Source organism: Staurois parvus, unplaced genomic scaffold (assembly GCF_062004578.1).
Source record: "Staurois parvus isolate SC_StPar_1 unplaced genomic scaffold, SC_StPar_1.0 ptg000639l, whole genome shotgun sequence".
NCBI classification, from domain to species: Eukaryota; Metazoa; Chordata; class Amphibia; order Anura; family Ranidae; genus Staurois; species Staurois parvus.
Window position 1 is genome coordinate 3,081,217 of NW_028318435.1, and position 18,789 is coordinate 3,100,005.

The window sequence follows — 18,789 nt, forward strand, 5'->3', positions numbered from 1 at the left end:
TCTTTCCAGATGGCAGTCAATGGATCACAGATTCACAGAAAATGCTGATCTTCCCTTAAAGCTGATCTCCAGCTTTTAGTGAAGTTTAAATATTTTGTTTGGATCAAGTTGGTCCAAACGAACTATTACCTTCTCTATGTCCCAGTTCACACTGGAACTGACTTTGAAATCATGCAACTTCAAGTGAAGTTGCACAATTTCAAAGTCGCATGGCAATGCGACTTCTGGTGCGACTTGATAGACATCTGCGTGACTTTGTGCATTGATGTCTGTGCAAGTTGCAGGAACTACTTTTCAAATCGGTGCGATTCCGACAAAGTTGGATGGCAATTTGCATCATTGTGATCCAGGGCTAGGAGATGCAGTGACTGGGAGTAATGTATAAAGTACATGCAGTCTCAGCTACATACAATATATAGTGCTGTGGTCTGGGATGGGAACTGGATCATTTTTTTTCTTTAATAGTTTATTATTTTGTTAATACTGCTAGCTGGCATCATGGACTTGCTGAAAGCTTGCTAGCAAATTGCTTAGCACTCTTATTACGATCTATGTTTAACATCCTCGGACTGGAAGTGAAGGTTGCTTGTTCCCAGCAGAAGCCACAATGAAAGCATAGCCATTAACGTGCACTAGAACAGGGGTAGGCAACTTTAAAGAGGTGGAGATGTACCTGAACTACATGGGAGAAGTCAAAGATCACTGAGCACAGTGTCAGCCAGTGTCCCCTCCTCATACTTGATTTAAAACTCTAATTGCAGTAGTAACATGTCACAATCACGTGCATTGCACGGCAATTATGGGTTTAAGTCAGGTGGTGAGGAGGCAACATATCACCTCCTCATCACCTGTCAAACACACTCAGATCGCTTTGCAGAGGAGCAGCAGTGCCTGCTGCACTTATGAATGAGCCCTTAGATGTATCTGGCAGCGTTACCCTTAGGGACAAAAAGAAAGTAATACCCTCCTGCGCTTAAATGGGGAAAAAGATTAAATAAACAAAAAGCTGCTATCACCTAACCTGACTCCAATAGGTGCAATATAATAGTTAAATAATGGTGAAGCGCTTAGGGCTTCACCATTAGGGCCTTAGAGCTCGTTCATATGTAAAGTTGGGGTGTGGTAAAAACCCTGCAGTTGAGTCACAGTTTACCGATCCCAATCTCTACCCCCTTTAGCTGCTGAGGCACCAGCCAAAGGTGTACACATGGCCTGTTACTTTTGGTGGGTGCTACCACCTGCCAAACACAACCCATTCAAGTAAATGGGGCCGCTCTGCAAGTGCCCACAACTGCATGCTTCTGCGGGGTCCAAGGGGTTAAAGCAGGCGGTGAGAAAGCAACACACTGCTGCCTGTTTAACCCCTTATTTGCTGTGCTGCATGAGGTTGCAAGGCACTTGCAGAGCAGCCTCATTCCCTTGAATGGGTCATGCATGACAGGTGCTACACCCACCAAACATGACCGGGCGTAGGAGCCGACATAACAGAGGAGACATCAACATATGCGGCTCTTACTCCCTACTACAGCTCCAACTTTACAAAAAAGTTTGTCTGCATTGCACTCTGTTTGATGCTCTGGGATGGCGGGTCAGCAAGCCCTGACCGTGATCTTCTATTCACCTGGCCAAGATCTACTGGTAGATCACGATCTACTGGTTGCTGACCCCCACACTAGAAGGAACAGTGCCAGAATCACACAAATTACTTTTTTAAAATGTTAGAACTTAATTGAAATGTCAAGTCACAGCAGCAGTGTTGTGATTAGGTGGGTTCCATTGCAGCATGCTACACTGCAAAACAAAGTACTGCATGCACTACTTTTTGTTGCAGTGTACAACATTGCAAAGCAATGGTGCGACGTGACCTCATAGCAAACAAGGCACATTTCCTTGTGTTTGCGTTGGGACTGCAAGGTTGCCCAGCACAGCCCAAATCAATTGGTGTGAACGTGCCCAGATAAGCTTCCAGCAACTTCATTGGAGTCTAATAAAAGCTTTGCAAATGCTTTATCATAGATTGTTGTAAAAACTGCTGTCACACAGACCTGTGCACATAGCAATAATAGTATTCTTGTAATCACTGTCCAATCCTTTTCTGGGTCCGGGGGGCACAGGAAGCCTTGACTGCTCATTTATACTGCATCCTGCATAAAGACTGGACCCTAACAAACAAAAAAAACTGTGGCCCAACCCAGGATAAAACCCCTCCTACTCCCAGCATGCTTTGGTTTTGTGGTGGGACCTGTGTTCTTCAGTGGACTCCAATAAGATTATTTTCAAGTGAATACAAAAACTTTCTTGTTCATCCATTGGGGGACATGTAAATTCTTGCCTGTTGGAACATTGAGGAACACAGCAAACAACATGCCCTAAAGAAATAGAACTGGAGATGGCTTGCAGCTCAAAGAGGCACCTGAAGGACCTTATGACTAGAGCTGGCATTGAATGGGGCCTGAATATCCACTTCCACTTGAGGTGGAAGCCTTGCATATCGAAGAAACCGTAGCCTCATGCCGCAGAGCCACTTGCTGCTCTAGTAGAGTGTGGCTTAAAAGGAAGCATGTAGCCCCAGCAAACCACCTGCTTCATCCAACCATTTCATATGCCAGCTATCCAAGTGTCCGCAAAAACTAGCAGATGTCCCTTTACTTTGGAAAGTGAGGGTACCCCTTCATGTGGAGGAAGATTTACCTGAGGCTTTGGAGGGACTTAGAAATCCAGGCTTTGTGGGCAGTTTGGGTGATAGATTTGGAGGCTGAGGCCTGCGAGTTATAAAAGAGACTCTTCTTGACCTCTGTCGAAGGGTGGTTTTCTCAAACTGAGCCCTTGGTTTCTTTTACAGAGGCATTCAGGGCAACTCTGAAGAGGGGTTGTTCCTCGAAGGGCATGTAGATTTTGCAGTCCAACACTTTAACCAAAGGATTCTCCTCATGTTCACTGACAGGAGACTCATACAGTAAATGAGACGAGATACCTCTAAAAACCTGCACTGTAGTTCAAAGCTGCAAGCATGAGTTCAAAGACGAAAACTGCTATAATGATCAGATCCTATCTAATGGCCTTAGACCAGTCAGCTAAAGTTTGACAGATTAAGGTCAGGACAGAGACAGGTTGGAGTGCAGAGCTTGCCAAAGAGTTTTAGAAAGGGCCTCCAGTAGCTTATTGAAGGGGTAGTTAGATAGGTGCATCCTTCGTTGGGATAGTTGATGTTTTGTTAAGACTGGACACTGCTGGATCCACAGAACAGCCCACAGTTTAATAATGTCTTTCTCAGACAGGCACAAGACTCATATATAGAGAGAAAACAGGTGGCGCGCACACCTAGTGCATTATCCAAGGTTTATTGTAGGAGTGAAAGAATAATAAAAACATACTCACAGGCGAAGCATGTATCTAAAAAGCATAGAAAAATGACAATGGCCACAACGGCAGGCAAGGTGTTCTCACTGTCAGTGCGGTCAAATGGCTGACGCGTTTCAGGGACGAATCCCTTTCCTCAGAGCTGATGACCAACCTCTGATGCTGATGTATGATGAATGGAAAGTAAGAGCCTTGCTGTTGATGCAGGAAAGGGATTCGTCTGTGAGTATGTTTTTATTATTCTTTCACTCCTACAATAAACCTTGGATAATGCACTAGGTGTGTGCGCGCCACCTGTTTTCTCTCTATCCAGTGGCTGATTTCCCTGTCTGAGGAGGGCTGCACCCCTGAAGCAGTTCCTTTGGTTGTCGCTGTCCTGGTATCCTTGGCTTCCCTTTTGGCTGTGCATATCCTGAGGCGCTGGAGAGTACATACGATACAAGACTCATATATGCGTGGGGGGGGAACAGTGTCAAGGTTTTTTTCAGTCTCCAAAGAGGAAGACTGCAAATAACAGTGCACCAGAAAAAGTCTTCGTAGTAATAGAAGCCCTAAAAGGATCCTAGACTGGGAACATTAAAAGTTAACAGCTATGGGCTACCCCTTGAGTTTTAAAGTGGAGGATCAATGGATAGCCCTGCATTTCCAGCAAAGGCCTGTTACAGCACTCCAAAGTCATGTTGAGGAAAGGTCACATTTAGAGACCCGACTCTAAAGCAGCACTGAAAGAATCTTAATTGCATATAAAACTCGAAAAAAAAAAAAATACAAAAAGGTTAGACTTTTTTTTTTTTAGTTGAGAGAGAGAAGACATCCAATCTCCCAGGACCCTTGGAGGAGAAAAATAGAGGCATGCCAGGAGTAGGAGGGGTTATCCTTGGCTGGCCCACAATTTTGTTTGCCAGTGTCCACTTCTCCTGTAGTTGGCAGTATAACCCAACAGTCAAGAATTCCAGTGTCCTTCAATGGACGAGAAAGAAACAAACAATCTACATTTAATCAAACTAGGTCTTGAAATGTTCTGGCTTAACATGGCTCTGTTTGCTTGTGCACCAGATGAAAGAAGCAGATGAAGGTGCGGACTCTGGAGACAACTTAAAGAAGTCCCTGCGAAAGAGACGAGTACGGAAAGACTAGTATCACTTATACATATATTGGACTGTTACAGAGAGCCAGTCTGTCTTAGCCTGGTGATGGACATGATGTACAGTGAAAGGAAACCGCTTCTTACCTCTTGGTCCAATACTTTGTGTTACCTGAAAAGTTGTCCTGTTATGCTATTCTGTCAGGGTTTTTCCGTTTGGAAGGCAGAATTTTCCATGTAACTATATTACACAGGTCAGAACTGCATGTTCAATAGCCTACCTTTTATATTCATTTTGAGTCTTGGCGCTAGTAAATATACTTGTTAGTGTAAGAAAGGGTAGACTTTTTACCACTGTCCTTTCTATAGGATTCACTTTATAGTTTCCATTTGGGGCCATTTTTGCATAGTCAAAGTTCCACAAGACTTTTGAAAAAAAAAATAAAAAATCAGCCACCGTCCACTCTTAGCTCCTCTTGCCGTATTTATTAGTTGTCAACAAAATGACTGCATACAGCAATGTCTCCACCTGGGAGCCAACCTTCTGTGATGCATTTCACCGCTCTTGGCTACGGGAAGTCCTTGTCCTTGTGAGGAAGACAGGAATGGTGCCACACATCAAAGAACATTGGTTTCCGGGTGGAGATATTGCTTTATTTTGTTGACAACTAATAAATATGTAAAGAGGAGCCAAGAGCGGAGTTTGGCTGATACATGGTTTCATATTTCTGATGGACTACAGTGGCCGGAAACCCAGGTTGTCCATGTACAGGCAGAGTAAATATTGAGCTGAAGTGTGAATTTGGGTATGTATCCAAAAGACCTTGACATGGGTAATCTGCAATCTCCCATTCTCAACCATCCTGTCTTAGTACCTGCTAAGTAATGTTCAGCCTAGGATTTAGGCTTGCACATTTTTAATGAAACAATATACACATAATGTACAAAGCAGGTAGCTGACAAATAAGGAAAATTTCAGTGATGGTCAGGACAGTCATAATTATTCAGGGACAGGTTTTAAAGTGTGTGTTACAGAATAAAATGCATATTGTTGTATTAGCTCTCTTTTGCTTCTGAGCCCCTCATAGACAACTGCAGCACTTAGAAGTTGTAGAAAAGCAAAAAAACAAAAAAGGAGTTACTGGTTTTGTCATCACTTATACTTGGAGCTAATTAAATGTGTAAGACACATTAAATGAAAAATGCTCAGGTTATCCAGCCTGCTCTGTTTGTGATGCAGTGACACCTATAAAATTCAGAGGCTTCATCACTTTGCCCAATGGAGCAGACTCAGGAAGCTAGAGGGGAAAAAAATAAGTAAACCAGAAATAGCATTGAAGGGGAAAAAAAAAAAAAAAAAGGAAGCACAGTGGTTTTCTATATTGACATCATAAATATATTTTCCTTTTTGCCATTTCCATGGGTATTTTGAGAATGATTTTAAAGAATGTTTATAGTAAATAAAAATCTTTAAAAACAAAGTGAGAATTCAATGCAGTGAAGTTCCTGAATGCATACCCCGGCTTAGTTACTTACAACTTGGTATACTGGTTCTCAGCAATGTTCAAAAAAATGGCCTGTTGTATTCGTTTGTACTGGTGACTTGTAGATCGTTACGTTTACAATTCTAAAATGCTGCTCTATGAGCTAAAGGAAAGGATGTACAGATTTTTCCAAACTTTTATAGCTGAATGTTGGAAAAAATGTTTTCAATGTTTATTTAAGAAAAAAAAAATCATTTAAAATAAATATTTATTAAAATATGAAGTTGACCTTCATTGTAGTATGGGAAGGGATTGCTCTTAGAAATATTGTACAAAAACACATTGTACAAGAGGTTGCTTAATTTTCTTTTTAACCATTAACAGTTAGTTTTTTGTTTTCATTAGTTATAATTTAGTTTTTTTCAGTGTTGCCTACAAAAGAAAATGTGCATAATTGAAAAACAAATGTAAATAATCGCCTTGCTTTATACAGAAATATAATTTGTGTATTTTTAAATGGAACGAATCATAGAATAAAAATGTATACATTTTATTTAGAGTAAAGCTACTTTTTTGAGAAACAATGGACAAAATTGAAAAAACACATTTTAAATGTCTTTACATCTTTTTGTCTATAGATTCCATGGAAAACAAAATACATTTTAACAAGACAACATTGCCAAAAGAGCCTAGCTTGTCCCCAAAAAAACAATGTATTAATTATTTTGTTACTGCTTAAGATAGTTATTGTAGAAGAAACAGGCCCATAGTGGTATAAAAGTATGAGAGCTAGAGTGTTTTCGTTTTTGGATAGAGTGATGAATGATTAGGGTGCATTCACACCTGCAAATGCACCCACACTCAGATTACATACAAGAACCCCAGTGGGGGTTCCTGCAATTAGCTGCAGGAGACAGCATCCTTGAAACAGACTGCCTGCTCTCGCAGCTAATCACGGCCACTTGCAGCTCTCATGCAGCAATCGCATGCGATTGGACGCAGGCAGTCTGGTCCAGGACTGATTAATCGCATATGATTGCTGCATGAGAGATTACATGCAAATGGTCACTGTTGGCTGCAGGAGCAGGCAGCCTCATTGCTTTCAATGGGGCTGCCTCCCGCAGCTAATCACAGGAAACCCCCCTGAGGTTCTGCCATCTAATCTGTGTGCAGGTACATTTGCAGGTGTGAATGCACCCTTAAAGTGGTTCTAAAGGCAAAATATTTTTTTTACCTTAATACATTCTCTGCAAAAAAAAAAAAAAACCTTCTGCAAGCTACTCCCCTCTCAGCCCCCTTTATACTTACCTGAGCCTGATCTCGATCCAGCGATCTGCATGAGAGCAGATGCTCTCTCCTTCCTCATTGGCTCAGAGACAGCAGCGGGAGCCATTACAACCAGTGAGGAAGGAGTGTCTTTTGAACACAGAGTGGGGCTCAGGATCGAGCACACACAAGTTCCCAAATGGCAAGCATCTTGCTATATAGTGGGCACTCGGTAGGGGTAGGGGCCAGGACCACCAGTCAGGCACCCGAGAAGAGAAGGAGCAGGGCTGCTCTGTGCAAAGAATCTGACTGTACAATCTTCTTTTGATCAACAAGTATGAAGTGCAAGTGCCCGACTGCAAATAAACGGATTAGATAGATTAGGTAAACCTCATACTACACAGTTTTGGTAGAAGTAAAGTTGATTGTAATGTGAACCTTAGACCTTTGTCAAGTTTTATTGCAGTCTGTGTGCCCGCTGGGTCATTTGCACCCTGTTTGTCCTGGTGACCAAAGTGGGAGGAAAATAAAAAATTCAAGTTGTCCTCAAGTGTCAAGCAAGACATAAATTAGTCCATCACTTCCTGAGATAACTCACAGGGAGGTAGATTTCCTCTCATTTCCTGTTCTGTCTCTAGGACAGGACATTGATGGTTTTAGACTTTAAAGTATAAGTAAATATCAGTAATTTGGATAGTTCTATATCATGTCTGAGTCAAGAAAATGGTTAGCACTTCTGCCTGGCAGTACTCGGGTCGTTGGTTCGAATCCCAGCCACGGCACCACCTGCCTGAAGTTTGCATGTTCTCCCCGTGCCTGCGTGGGTTTACTCAGGGTACTCCTGTTTCCTCCCACATTCTAAAGACATGCTGGTAGGGTAATTGGATCCTGTCCAAATTGGCCCTAATATGTGTATGTATGAATGTGAGTTAGGGACCTGAGATTGTACACCCCTTTAGGGTTAGGGACTGATGTGAATGATATATATATATATATATATATATATATATATATTACAAAGTGCTGTGTAAATTGACAGCGCTATTTAAGTACCTGAAATTATTGCAGGCTTGAAAATAGTGGATAAATTTTGCACTCTATCACAATGTATATTCAGTTTGTCGCAAATAATAAACTTCTGCAGCAGAGAAGAAACCTTGACATAAATGTTGCGATCCAACATTATCACTGGACTTTCTGGGGGCTGTCAATCATCCATAATGATGAATTTGCTACTTCCTATTTGCTGTGGAGATCACCAAGCAGGCAGGGAGATGTGCACTGGGAAATAATTCCCACAACATAGTGTATGGTGTCACCTCCCTATCGCTCTAGTCGTCTATTTTTGTTTTTCCAAGGTCAAAAAAAAAAAAAAAAAAGTCCCTTTATCTATTGTTTTAACTGCACTATTCAGAACTTTCAAAAAGGTGTCACACCATCAAACATAAAAAGCTTTGATCAATGTATTTACATACAATATACAAAAAAAAAAAAAAAAGTACCATAAAAAACATAAAATATATTATTAATTCCACTGGTAGTACCAAAATTATATTCTATAGTCCAATATTCACTTACATTTACCCTGTACCTCAATGTGTTTTGGCAAAAGTGTTCATAATATTCATCAGTCAACAGTCTTGCAAATTGCATTGTTTTTTTTGGTCGCAGGATGGGTCTGGGTTTCACAGATCTTGTCTGCCATACTGTACATATAAGATACAAATTCCCTAATGTGCCCCAGAATGAGTGCACCCTAACAGGGACTCCATATTTCACATCATCCATATACTGTTAGGGAAGGATCCATTCCTTTATACAGCCAGTGGATTTACTAAGATTTGGAGAAAAGTGGAAAAGGGTATGGGGAGCTGGCAGAAAATTCAGCAGCCTTGATGCTTATTGGCTGTACAGAATTGAGTGATTTGCACAGTGCTCCCAGCAGCAGAGCATGTAAGGAGGGGACACAACTATAGATCACACCTGTCACAGCCACGGAGAAAACCGAGAAGATGATGCCACAATGCATCGGTCACAGTTCTTTTGATTGGGTGGGTATTAACTACTTCAGTTTATGAACTTGTATATCCCTTACAGACATTTTTTGAGGGACACAAACAAGTCTCTTTTGGAAATATTGTCTAGCAAAAATATTTTTTCTATGCAGTCTATAGACAAACATTTAACGAATACAAAAATACACTTTTAAAAAGTGAGTTAAATAAAGTTAGCCCTGTCATTGGTGTTAGTGGGAGTGAAACAAACGCCATCAGTGGGGTCAGTGGAAATTCAATAAGTGACAATAGGTGTCAGTGGGAGTAAGAGAGCTGTCTGGGGGGGAGCAAAATATGTCAATCATTAACATCAGTGAAAATACAATGAACCCCAGTGCTGATTTTTAGTAGTTAACTTACCTGATGACGTGACCCCGTGGTACCCCACTTTGGGCTGAAAGTTTGCAAAGATTGTTGAACAGGTGATCATTTGTGCTGGAACTGTGCGAGTGAAATGCAGTGCCAGGCTCGGGAACACAGACTGCGATCCAGCGCTCGGTACCTTAAAACCTGAACGGTTCTACTAAGCGCCGAGGAGACAAATCTGAAATATCAGCTTACTCTTGGATTTCCCCATGTGGTTTGACAGGTTTGCCCTTATAGATTTGTCTGGTATAGTTCTTCTCAGTATGTAGCATAGCACCCCCAGGGATTATTCCCTCTGGCTCAAGAAGTACACCTGCTTGTTAAATTAGACTTGGTACATTAGCTTGAAAACTTCATAAATATTAAATATAAGGTAAAGAAAATTTGATTTATTTTTATGCATAAAAGCTTAAGGGATTGGTTAGATACAGTGCCTTGAAAAAGTATCCATACCCCTTTTCCACATTTTGTCCTGTTACAACCAAAAATGTAAATGTATTTTATTGGGATTTTAATGTGATAGACCAACACAAAGTAGAAATTCTGAAGGACCCTCTGCACACTGGTATATACCCTTTCAAGCAGACTATGCAATAAATAGGGATATTTAGTTCACACATATTGCAATACTTGCTTAAGCTGGCCAACTGCGTCAAAGTAATCCCTCTATGGCCAGTCCTACTCTGCTCTGCCTACGCAAATGCTACTGTGGACACAATGCTAGCATAGGGGAAAAGACACAATGGGGAGAGCTACAAGGTTCAGGTCTGGTTACTGACCCAACAATACAACAAACAAGAGATCCCTGTGCTCAAATCCCAACAGCTCGTGCAGGCATTTATCCATCAGGTGCTAAAGGGGTGTAACCACATATTAACACTAGAAATTCTGAAGGACCCTCTGCACACTGGTATATACCCTTTCAAGCAGACTATGATGGATACATGCATGCACTAGCTGTTGGGATTTGAGCACAGGTATCTCGTTTGTTAGATCAACACAAAGTGGCACAAAATTGTGAAGTGGAAGGAAAATGATAAATGGTTTTCAAATTTTTTTTACAAATATCTGAAAAGTGTGGTGCACATTTCTTTCAGCCCCCTTTACTCTGATACCCCTAACTAAAAATCTAGTGGAACCAATGGAGTTCAGAAGTCACCTAATTAGTAAATAGAGTCCACCTGTGTGTAATTTAATCTCAGTAGAAATACAGCTGTTCTGTGAAGCCCTCAAGAGGTTTGTTAAAGAACATTAATGAACAAACAGCATCATGAAGGCCAAAAGGAACACACCAGACAGGTCAGGGATAAAGTTGTGCAGAAGATAAAAAAAATATCCCAAGCTCTGAACATCTCACAGACCACTGTTCAATCCATCATCCAAAAATGGAAAGAGTATGCAACAACTGCAAACCTACCAAGACATGGCCGTCCACCTAAACTGACAGGCTGGGTAAGCAGAGCACTAAATCAGAGAAGCAGCCAAGAAGTCCATAGTAACTCTGGTGGAGTTGCAGAGACCCACAGCTCAGGTGGGAGAATCTGTCCACAGGACAACTATTAGTCGTGCACTCCACAAATCTAGCCTTTATGAAAGAGTGGCAAGAAGAAAGCCATTGTTGAAAGAAAGCCATAAAAAGTCTTGTTTGCAGTTCGTGAGAAGCCATGTAGGGGACACAGCAAACATTGCTTTTATATGTGGAAAAAGGTGCTCTGGTCAGAGGAGACCAAAATTGAACTTTTTGGCCTAAAAGCAAAATGCTATGTGTGGTTGAAAACTAACACCGTGCATCACCCTGAACACACCATCCCCATCATGCAACATGGTGGTGGCAGCATCATGTTGTGGGGATGCTTTTCTTCAGCAGGGTCAGAGTTGATGGGCAGATGGATGGAGCCAAATACATGGCAATCTTAGAAGAAAACCTGTTAAGAGTCTGCAAAAGTTTTTACTGGGGGCGGAGCCTAGTCATGTGTAGGTGAGCACGGAGCGGGTGCTCTCCGAGACATCTACACTGCCCCAGATGCCTGCAGAGGTGTGAACCGGGGACCTACTTGAGAGTGGCGGGATCCAGAGCGGGTTCGGCGACCCTGGGAGCGGCGGGGAGAAGGCGAGCCATGACAGCGGGGCTCGCTGCAGGCTCGAAGAAGGAAGTCCGGCCTGACGTACGGGGCTGCTGGGAGAGCGAGGAGACGCAGCGTGGCCACGTGGGCAGCCGCGGAGGAGTACTGGGAAGGGGAAAAGCCGGCCGGCGTCCGAAGTGAGAGCGAAGACGCCAGTTCGCTCCCCCCCTCAGCACACGAGTGAAATTTTATATGGATAACCTGCTCCCCTTGTGAACCAAGTTTATACACAGGGGAGTGGGATCTGAAAAAGAAAAGACCCAGAGGAATCCCCCTGAAGAGAACAATGGAAGTCTGAAGTTTACTGCTGGTGGCCTGTAGCTGTCTCAACAGAAGAAAAGCAAGCAGAGGGTGAGTGTGAGCAGCTTGGGCTAGCCAATATTGATCAAACAGTGACTGCATGTTTTAAAGGAAAAAGAAGATATATGAAGGGGGGACTCCCTGGGGAGGATTGAATGAGATAAGGAGGAACTAGCAGCCCTAGAAGGAGAATATAGTGGAAAAGTGGAAAATAAGCGTGAATTAAAATCTGGGTCCCTGGCTTGCAATTGTTAATTCACTGTGGTTCCTGTATTTAAGCAAATAAGACACACAGAAGAGATGAAGAATAAAAACGTCAAAAGTAGTGGGCTAAAGGGGTCCCAAGTTGGTACGATAAAAAAAGTATACATCCCAAGGAAATGTGACTCCAGAAAGATCTCAAGGTATCGGTGATAAAAGTGAGCTGGAAATGAGTTTGGAAGTTAGCCCTAGACTCTCCCTGGGAACAAAATATAATAGCCAACAAGTATCAGAAAATTTGGAGAGGAAAGAATTGGAAAGTGAATTACAAGCACCAAATAAGAAAGAGATGGCAGATATGTTTAAGAATTTAGAAAAAACAATAACTGACAACTATACGGAGTGATTTGGGGCAGATGTTATTGCGGATGGAGGAGACAGAGGAAAGAATCAAAAACCATGCCCAATTTATCTCCGGTTTAGAAAAAAGGACAAAAGATATTAGGAAAGAGCAAAAAAGACTGCTTTATAGGATGGAGGTACAGGAAAACAGGGAGAGGAGGAAGAATCTTTGGGTAAGAGGTGTTCCGGAGCTTGCAAAGGGAGAGGAAATAAGAGACTGTGTCTGTAAAATCCTAAATTCCAAAAATGGACAGCCCAGAAACAGAACTGGTTAATTTTGAAGGGGTTTTTAGAATTGGAAGGATCCAACAAGGAAATGGAGAAAAGAAAATCGAGAGATATAATTGTCCAATTCCAGAAGATGGGAGATAAAGAAGAGATATGGAGAAAGATTAAGGGAAGATCAATTATTAAGTATGGAGAAATGGATATACAGATATTTGCAGATTTAACATCAGAGACACTATGGAAAAGAAGATCTCTGAAACCCCTGTTAGAGCAGATGAAAAAACAAAAACGTGCACTATAGATGGGGTATTCCGGAGTGTCTAATCGGATGGAAGAATGGAGTTACAGCTTATTTGAGATTCCCAGAGGATTTAAGAGACTTCTGTGACAGACTTGATTTACAAATTATAGAGATTTATGGTTGGGAGGAGGAGGGAGACAGTGGGGCCAGAGTAAAGGAAGACTGGCAGTTAATTAGGAGAGGGAGATAGAGGATGGAGAGGATGTGTTTTTTTTTTTTTTCCTCTTCTCTCTCTCTGCTTGCTCTCATGAAGTAGCTCCTAGTGGAACCATGTTGAGTTTACGAAATAGATATTGGGCATCTGGGGTGGTGGGAGGTGAGGTAGGCCGTTCATGGGTGGAGTTCAACCCCAAGGTAATAAACCTATGGTGGGTTTTGACCCTCAAAAGATTTATAGGCAAACTACAAGCCTAAAACAGGGAGAGGTGAGGGAAAAAGCAATATTAAAAGAAGGGGGGGGGGAGGGAAAAGGGGGTAGACTGGAGGGTGGAGGGGTGAGGGGAGGGTATTAGGGGGGATAGTCTAGAGGAAGAGGGGAGAAATGGAGGCAGAGGAAGAGAGAGAGAGGAGAGGGTGGAGAGGAGGGAAAGGATATAAAGAAAATGGAAGATTTACGGTTTATAACTTATAATGTGAATGGGTTGAGCTGCCCAGGGAAAAGGTTTAAGTTATATAAGGAATTACAACATAGAGCCGCCTCAGTGGTTTTCCTGCAGGAAACGCATCTTGAATTGAAATCAAATGTAAAGCTGAATTCTAGATATTATCCATTATGGTATTATGCAGATTCCCCAGTTAAGAGAGCAAAGGGTGTAGCTATAGGATTTGCAAAGAATATAAGGTTTGAGTTGGAAGATAGAGAGACAGACCCGGAAGGGAGGTTTTTATTTTTGAGAGGTAAAATACAAGATATTGAGTGTACAGTTGCTAATATCTATTGTCCAAATAAGAAGCCGGAGCTATTTTTGAAAAGAGTTTTAAAGAGATTGATGGATTTCAGAAAGGGGTTTTTGATAGTAGCTGGGGATTTTAATTTATGTTTGGACCCACAAATGGATACAACTTCTTTAACACAAAGAGAGGGGAGTAAGTCCCTAAGAGTACTGAGGAAAGTGATAACAGACTATCAGTTGGTGGACAGTTGGAGAATTATGCACATGAAAGATAGAGACTGTTCCTTCTTTTCAAGGTTCATGAGATGTATTCTAGGTTGGATTATATACTGATAGATCGATTAATAGAGTCATAGGTTAAAATAACAATAAAGGTAATGTCACTCTCAGATCATGCCCTGGTTGTAATGAGAATAGGATGGGGAAGGAGGCCTCCAGGAGGGCCGGTATGGAGGTTGAATGAGGCTCTCCTAATGGATCAAGAGACTGAGCGGAATATTGGAGAGGAGATCAGGAGATATTTTGAGGAAAATGAAACAGGAGATGTGTCGGAGGCTACGGTGTGGGAGGCCCACAAGGTATATATAAGGGGAATCCTTATTTCAATTGGGGCAAGAAAGAAAAGAGAAAGGAAAGAGAAAATCAGTGGGCTCTTAAAGGAAATTAGTGGAGATTGAACAGACACAAAAAGAATATAACAAAAGAAATAATGCACAAAGTAAAGAAAAAGAGAGAAGAAGAACTAGAGATCATGATGGAAGAAGAGAAGAAGAGAGTCTTCAATAAAGTAGCATGTGAAAGATATATATGGGGGGAAAGAACAGGAAAATATTTAATGAGAGCTTTGAGGAAAAAGAAAAACAGGAATTATATAGATAAAATAAAAAAAACCAAGGGAGAACTGGTTCATTCAACGAGAGATATTGCGAAGGTGTTTAGGGATTATTATAGTAAACTTTATAACATTGCCCCCCAAGATTTAACATCTAAAGATGGAATAGCAAAGGCGGAAAAAAGAACAATATATTTAAAAAATGCAGGTCTACCGAAATTAAATGAAGATCTCTTGAACTCTTTAGAATCTGAAATTACAAAAGAAGAAATAAAGATAGCATTAAAGAACTCTATGACAGGTAAAAGTCCAGGACCAGATGGGTATACTGTTAGATATTATAAAAAATATAGTGAATTGTTAATACCTAAATTAAAGGCCTATTTTAAGACTTTGGGGGGAGAGATGGACATGAGACGGGAATCATTGCAGGCTCAGGTGGTCCTCATTTACAAGGAAGGAAAAGATCCCATCCAGTGCTCAAGTTATAGACCAATATCATTATTGAATACAGACACAAAGTTATATGCAAAGATCCTAGCAAACAGACTGAAAGATTTAATGCCCGAATGGATACATGAAGATCAGGTGGGATTTGTTCAAGGAAGAGAGGGCAGAGACAATGGGTTGAGATCATTGCTGCTCATTCAGAAAAGTAGAAAGGGAAGGACTCCAGTGGTGGTTCTTTCGGTAGATACAGAGAAGGCATTTGATAGAGTTAACCGGGGATATATGATGGATACATTGGAGGTCCTGGGAGTGGGAGCTAGAATGAGAGCATGGATAGGAAAACTGTATAGGAGGCCCTCTGCAGTTGTTATGGTAAATGGGGAGATATCGGAGTCATTCGAGATGACAAATGGAACAAGACAGGGCTGCCCGTTGTCCCCATTGCTGTTCGTATTGTCCTTGGAATCACTGTTGGCAACAATAAGGAGAAACTTAGACATAAAAGGAATATGTGTAGGAAATATAGAGCATAAGGTAGCCGCTTTTGCGGATGATTTATTGTTTTATGTCCGCAATCCTAGGATAACGCTCCCTAACTTAATGAGGGCATTGAAGGAATATGGAGAGATGTTAAATCTAAAAATTAACCCGGCTAAAACGGAGATATTAAATATAAATCTTTCAAATAAGGAAAAAAAGAGGGATACAAGGGGAATTCCCCTTTGTATGGAAGGAGAGAGAATTAAAATACTTGGGAGTAAAACTCACCTCTGCATATAAAAACCTGTATAAATCAAACTATATAGTAATGCTAAATGAAATTAGAGAGGAATTAAAGAGATTAGGAGTTGAAAAGCAGTCCTGGTTGGGACGCATAAATCTGATAAAAAAATTATAGTGGTTCCCAAAATCCTTTGGAATCTTAATGGGAACCATTTGGAATTTATAGAGATATATTTTAAGATGATTAAAAAGATAAGATATATTTGGAGAAATAAAAAAACCTAGAGTATATTATGAAGTGATAACTAGAAATAAAGAGAAAGGGGGATTGGGAGTTCCAGATTTTAAGAGATATTATAAAGCAGTAATCTTGGCCAGAATATTTGATTGGACACAATGTAAAAGGGAAAAATTGGGTCACAAAAGAAAACTCACTTAGTGGTAATAATTTAAGTAGGAGTATATGGGTGCCATCAGAGTATAGAGGGTTAAAAGAGCACGAGTGTGTACACTTTGAATGTGTTAAGAGTGTGGGATAGAATGCACAGTTAAAGTGGGAATTTAACTCATTTTTTATGCCACTGAGAAATTCAAGGTATTTCCCGCCAGGAAGGGAGGAAAATTCAGGGAAATGGATTAAGAATGAGGGAGTTCAGCTGAGAGATATAATGAAAGGTATAGAATTGAGAGCACTTAAAAGACTTGAAAAAGGAAGAAGGAAAGATTTTCACTAAGATAGATAGTTGGAGATATAATCAATTAAAATGTTTTGTGGAGAAATTACCTAAGCCTTTGAGAACTAGAGCAGACTGGAATTTGTTTGAGAGGCTGTTGGAATCACGGGGTGATGGAAAGCATGGCACGGCAAAAATATATAAAATTCTTACCGAGTTAGATATAGGGGGAAAAAAATTAAAAGTATATTGAAAAATGGGAAAGAGATTTGGGGGTGGAGATAGATGAGGGTAAACAGAGGAAAATATTTAGATTGGTTCACGAGAATATAAGTGCACGGGAGGTGGAAATGAATTACAAATGTTTGACAAGAGGATATATTACACCGAGTATAGAGCATAAAGTGAGTGGGGAGAAATCACCTTTGTGTTGGCGAGAGTGTGGAGAGATAGGCACGATCTATCAATTATGGTGGAAATGTCCAAAGATACAAATATTCTGGAGAAGAGTGGTGCATCAAATTAGAAAGATTACGAAAAATGATATTAGTTTGGACCCGGGAACTTGCCTTTTACATAATACAGAATTATCAGTAAATAAATATAAAGAATCAGGTGTAGGGTACTTCTTAAATGCAGCCAAGGGTTTGATCCCAAAGTTTTGGCGTCAATTGGAAGTTCTAAAAGAGGAAGACTGGATAGATAGAGTGGACCATATTGTTAGATTGGAGAAAATTATTTTATATTCAAGAAGATAGGTTGGCGACATATTATGCGAAATGGAAAAAATGGGAAGAGTTAAGATCAAAAGTGAATAGATAAAAAAAAAAAAAAAAGAAAAAAAAAAAGAAGGGTCTCTTTATTCCTACCCATCTGTAATTAGAACATCTTTAAGGCCTTTTTCTAGTGTTTATGAGAGGAAGACAAAAGGGAGGGGTGGGGGGTGATCTTAGATATGCTAAGGGAAGGGATGGGAAGGAAAAAAAAAAAAAAAGGAAAATATGGGAAATGAGTAAATAATTTGGTTTTTATATATATATATTTTTATATATATATGAATGCAAAGAATTTGTATTGTGGATTTTAAATTTCCTAATATGTTGAAAACTAATAAATGTTTAAATTAAAAAAAAAAAAAAAAAAAAAAAGTCTGCAAAAGACTTCAGACTGGGGTGGAGGTTCACCTTCCACCAGGACTATGACCCTAAACATACAGCAAGTTACAATGGAATGGTTTAGATCAAAAGCATATTTATGTGTTAGTATGACCCAGTCAAAGTCCAGACCTAATTTCAATTGAGAATCTGTGGCAAGACTTGTAAATTGCTGTTCACAGACGCTCTCCATCCAATCTGACAGAGATTGAGCTATTTTGTAAAGAATGGGCAAACATTTCACTCTAGATGTGCAAAGCTGGTAGAGACATCCCCAAAAAGACTTGCAGCTGTAATTGCAGCAAAAGGTGGTCCTACAAAGTATCCACTCCGGGGGCTGAATACAAATGCACAACACACTTTTCAGATATTTATAAAAAAACATTTATCAATTTCCTTCCACTTCACAAATATGTGCCACTTTGTGTTGGTCTATCACATAAAATCCCAATAAAATAGTGAAGTTTTTGGTTGTACCATGACAAAATGTGGAAAATTTCAAGGGGTATGAATACTTTTTCACAGTATATGGGAAAGGGTTAAACCTTCAGTCAGGTTTTATTGCTGTATGTCTTCCCTTCGAGGAGATCACTTCCCTGCTTACCCTTCTCACCAAAAAATACAAAATTTTAGGGGGGAAATGCAAGAAGTGAGGGAAAATGCAAATACTCCAGTGGGGACACCATTCTTCCAGAGAGTAATATGAAATTATCTACACATTAAAAAAAAAAAAAAGTCTTTTGGCTTGTCATGTGATGTTTTGGAGCACTCTTCCTCTTTCTCCTGAACCTATGGCAAGCAATATTCACTATAACGGAGTGGCACTGGCAATATCTAATTTCCAAGGCTTGGTGCTGCCCCCATCCTCACTGCTCTATCCGAGGTCACTTATGC

At 40.6% G+C, this 18,789-nt stretch overlaps 1 protein-coding gene across 3 annotated transcripts in view; it reads left to right on the forward strand.

The window, feature by feature from the left end:
* Window positions 1–6,207, forward strand: part of CLGN (calmegin) — a 79,548-nt gene extending 73,341 nt beyond the window's left edge. For all 3 annotated transcript variants that reach the window (XM_089693889.1, XM_089693890.1, XM_089693891.1), the window contains one exon: window positions 4,417–6,207. In XM_089693889.1, the coding sequence (XP_089550015.1) occupies window positions 4,417–4,497 (81 nt within the window). In that variant the 3' untranslated portion in view covers window positions 4,498–6,207. The remainder of the gene's footprint in view (window positions 1–4,416) is intronic.
* Window positions 6,208–18,789: the final 12,582 nt, after the last annotated feature.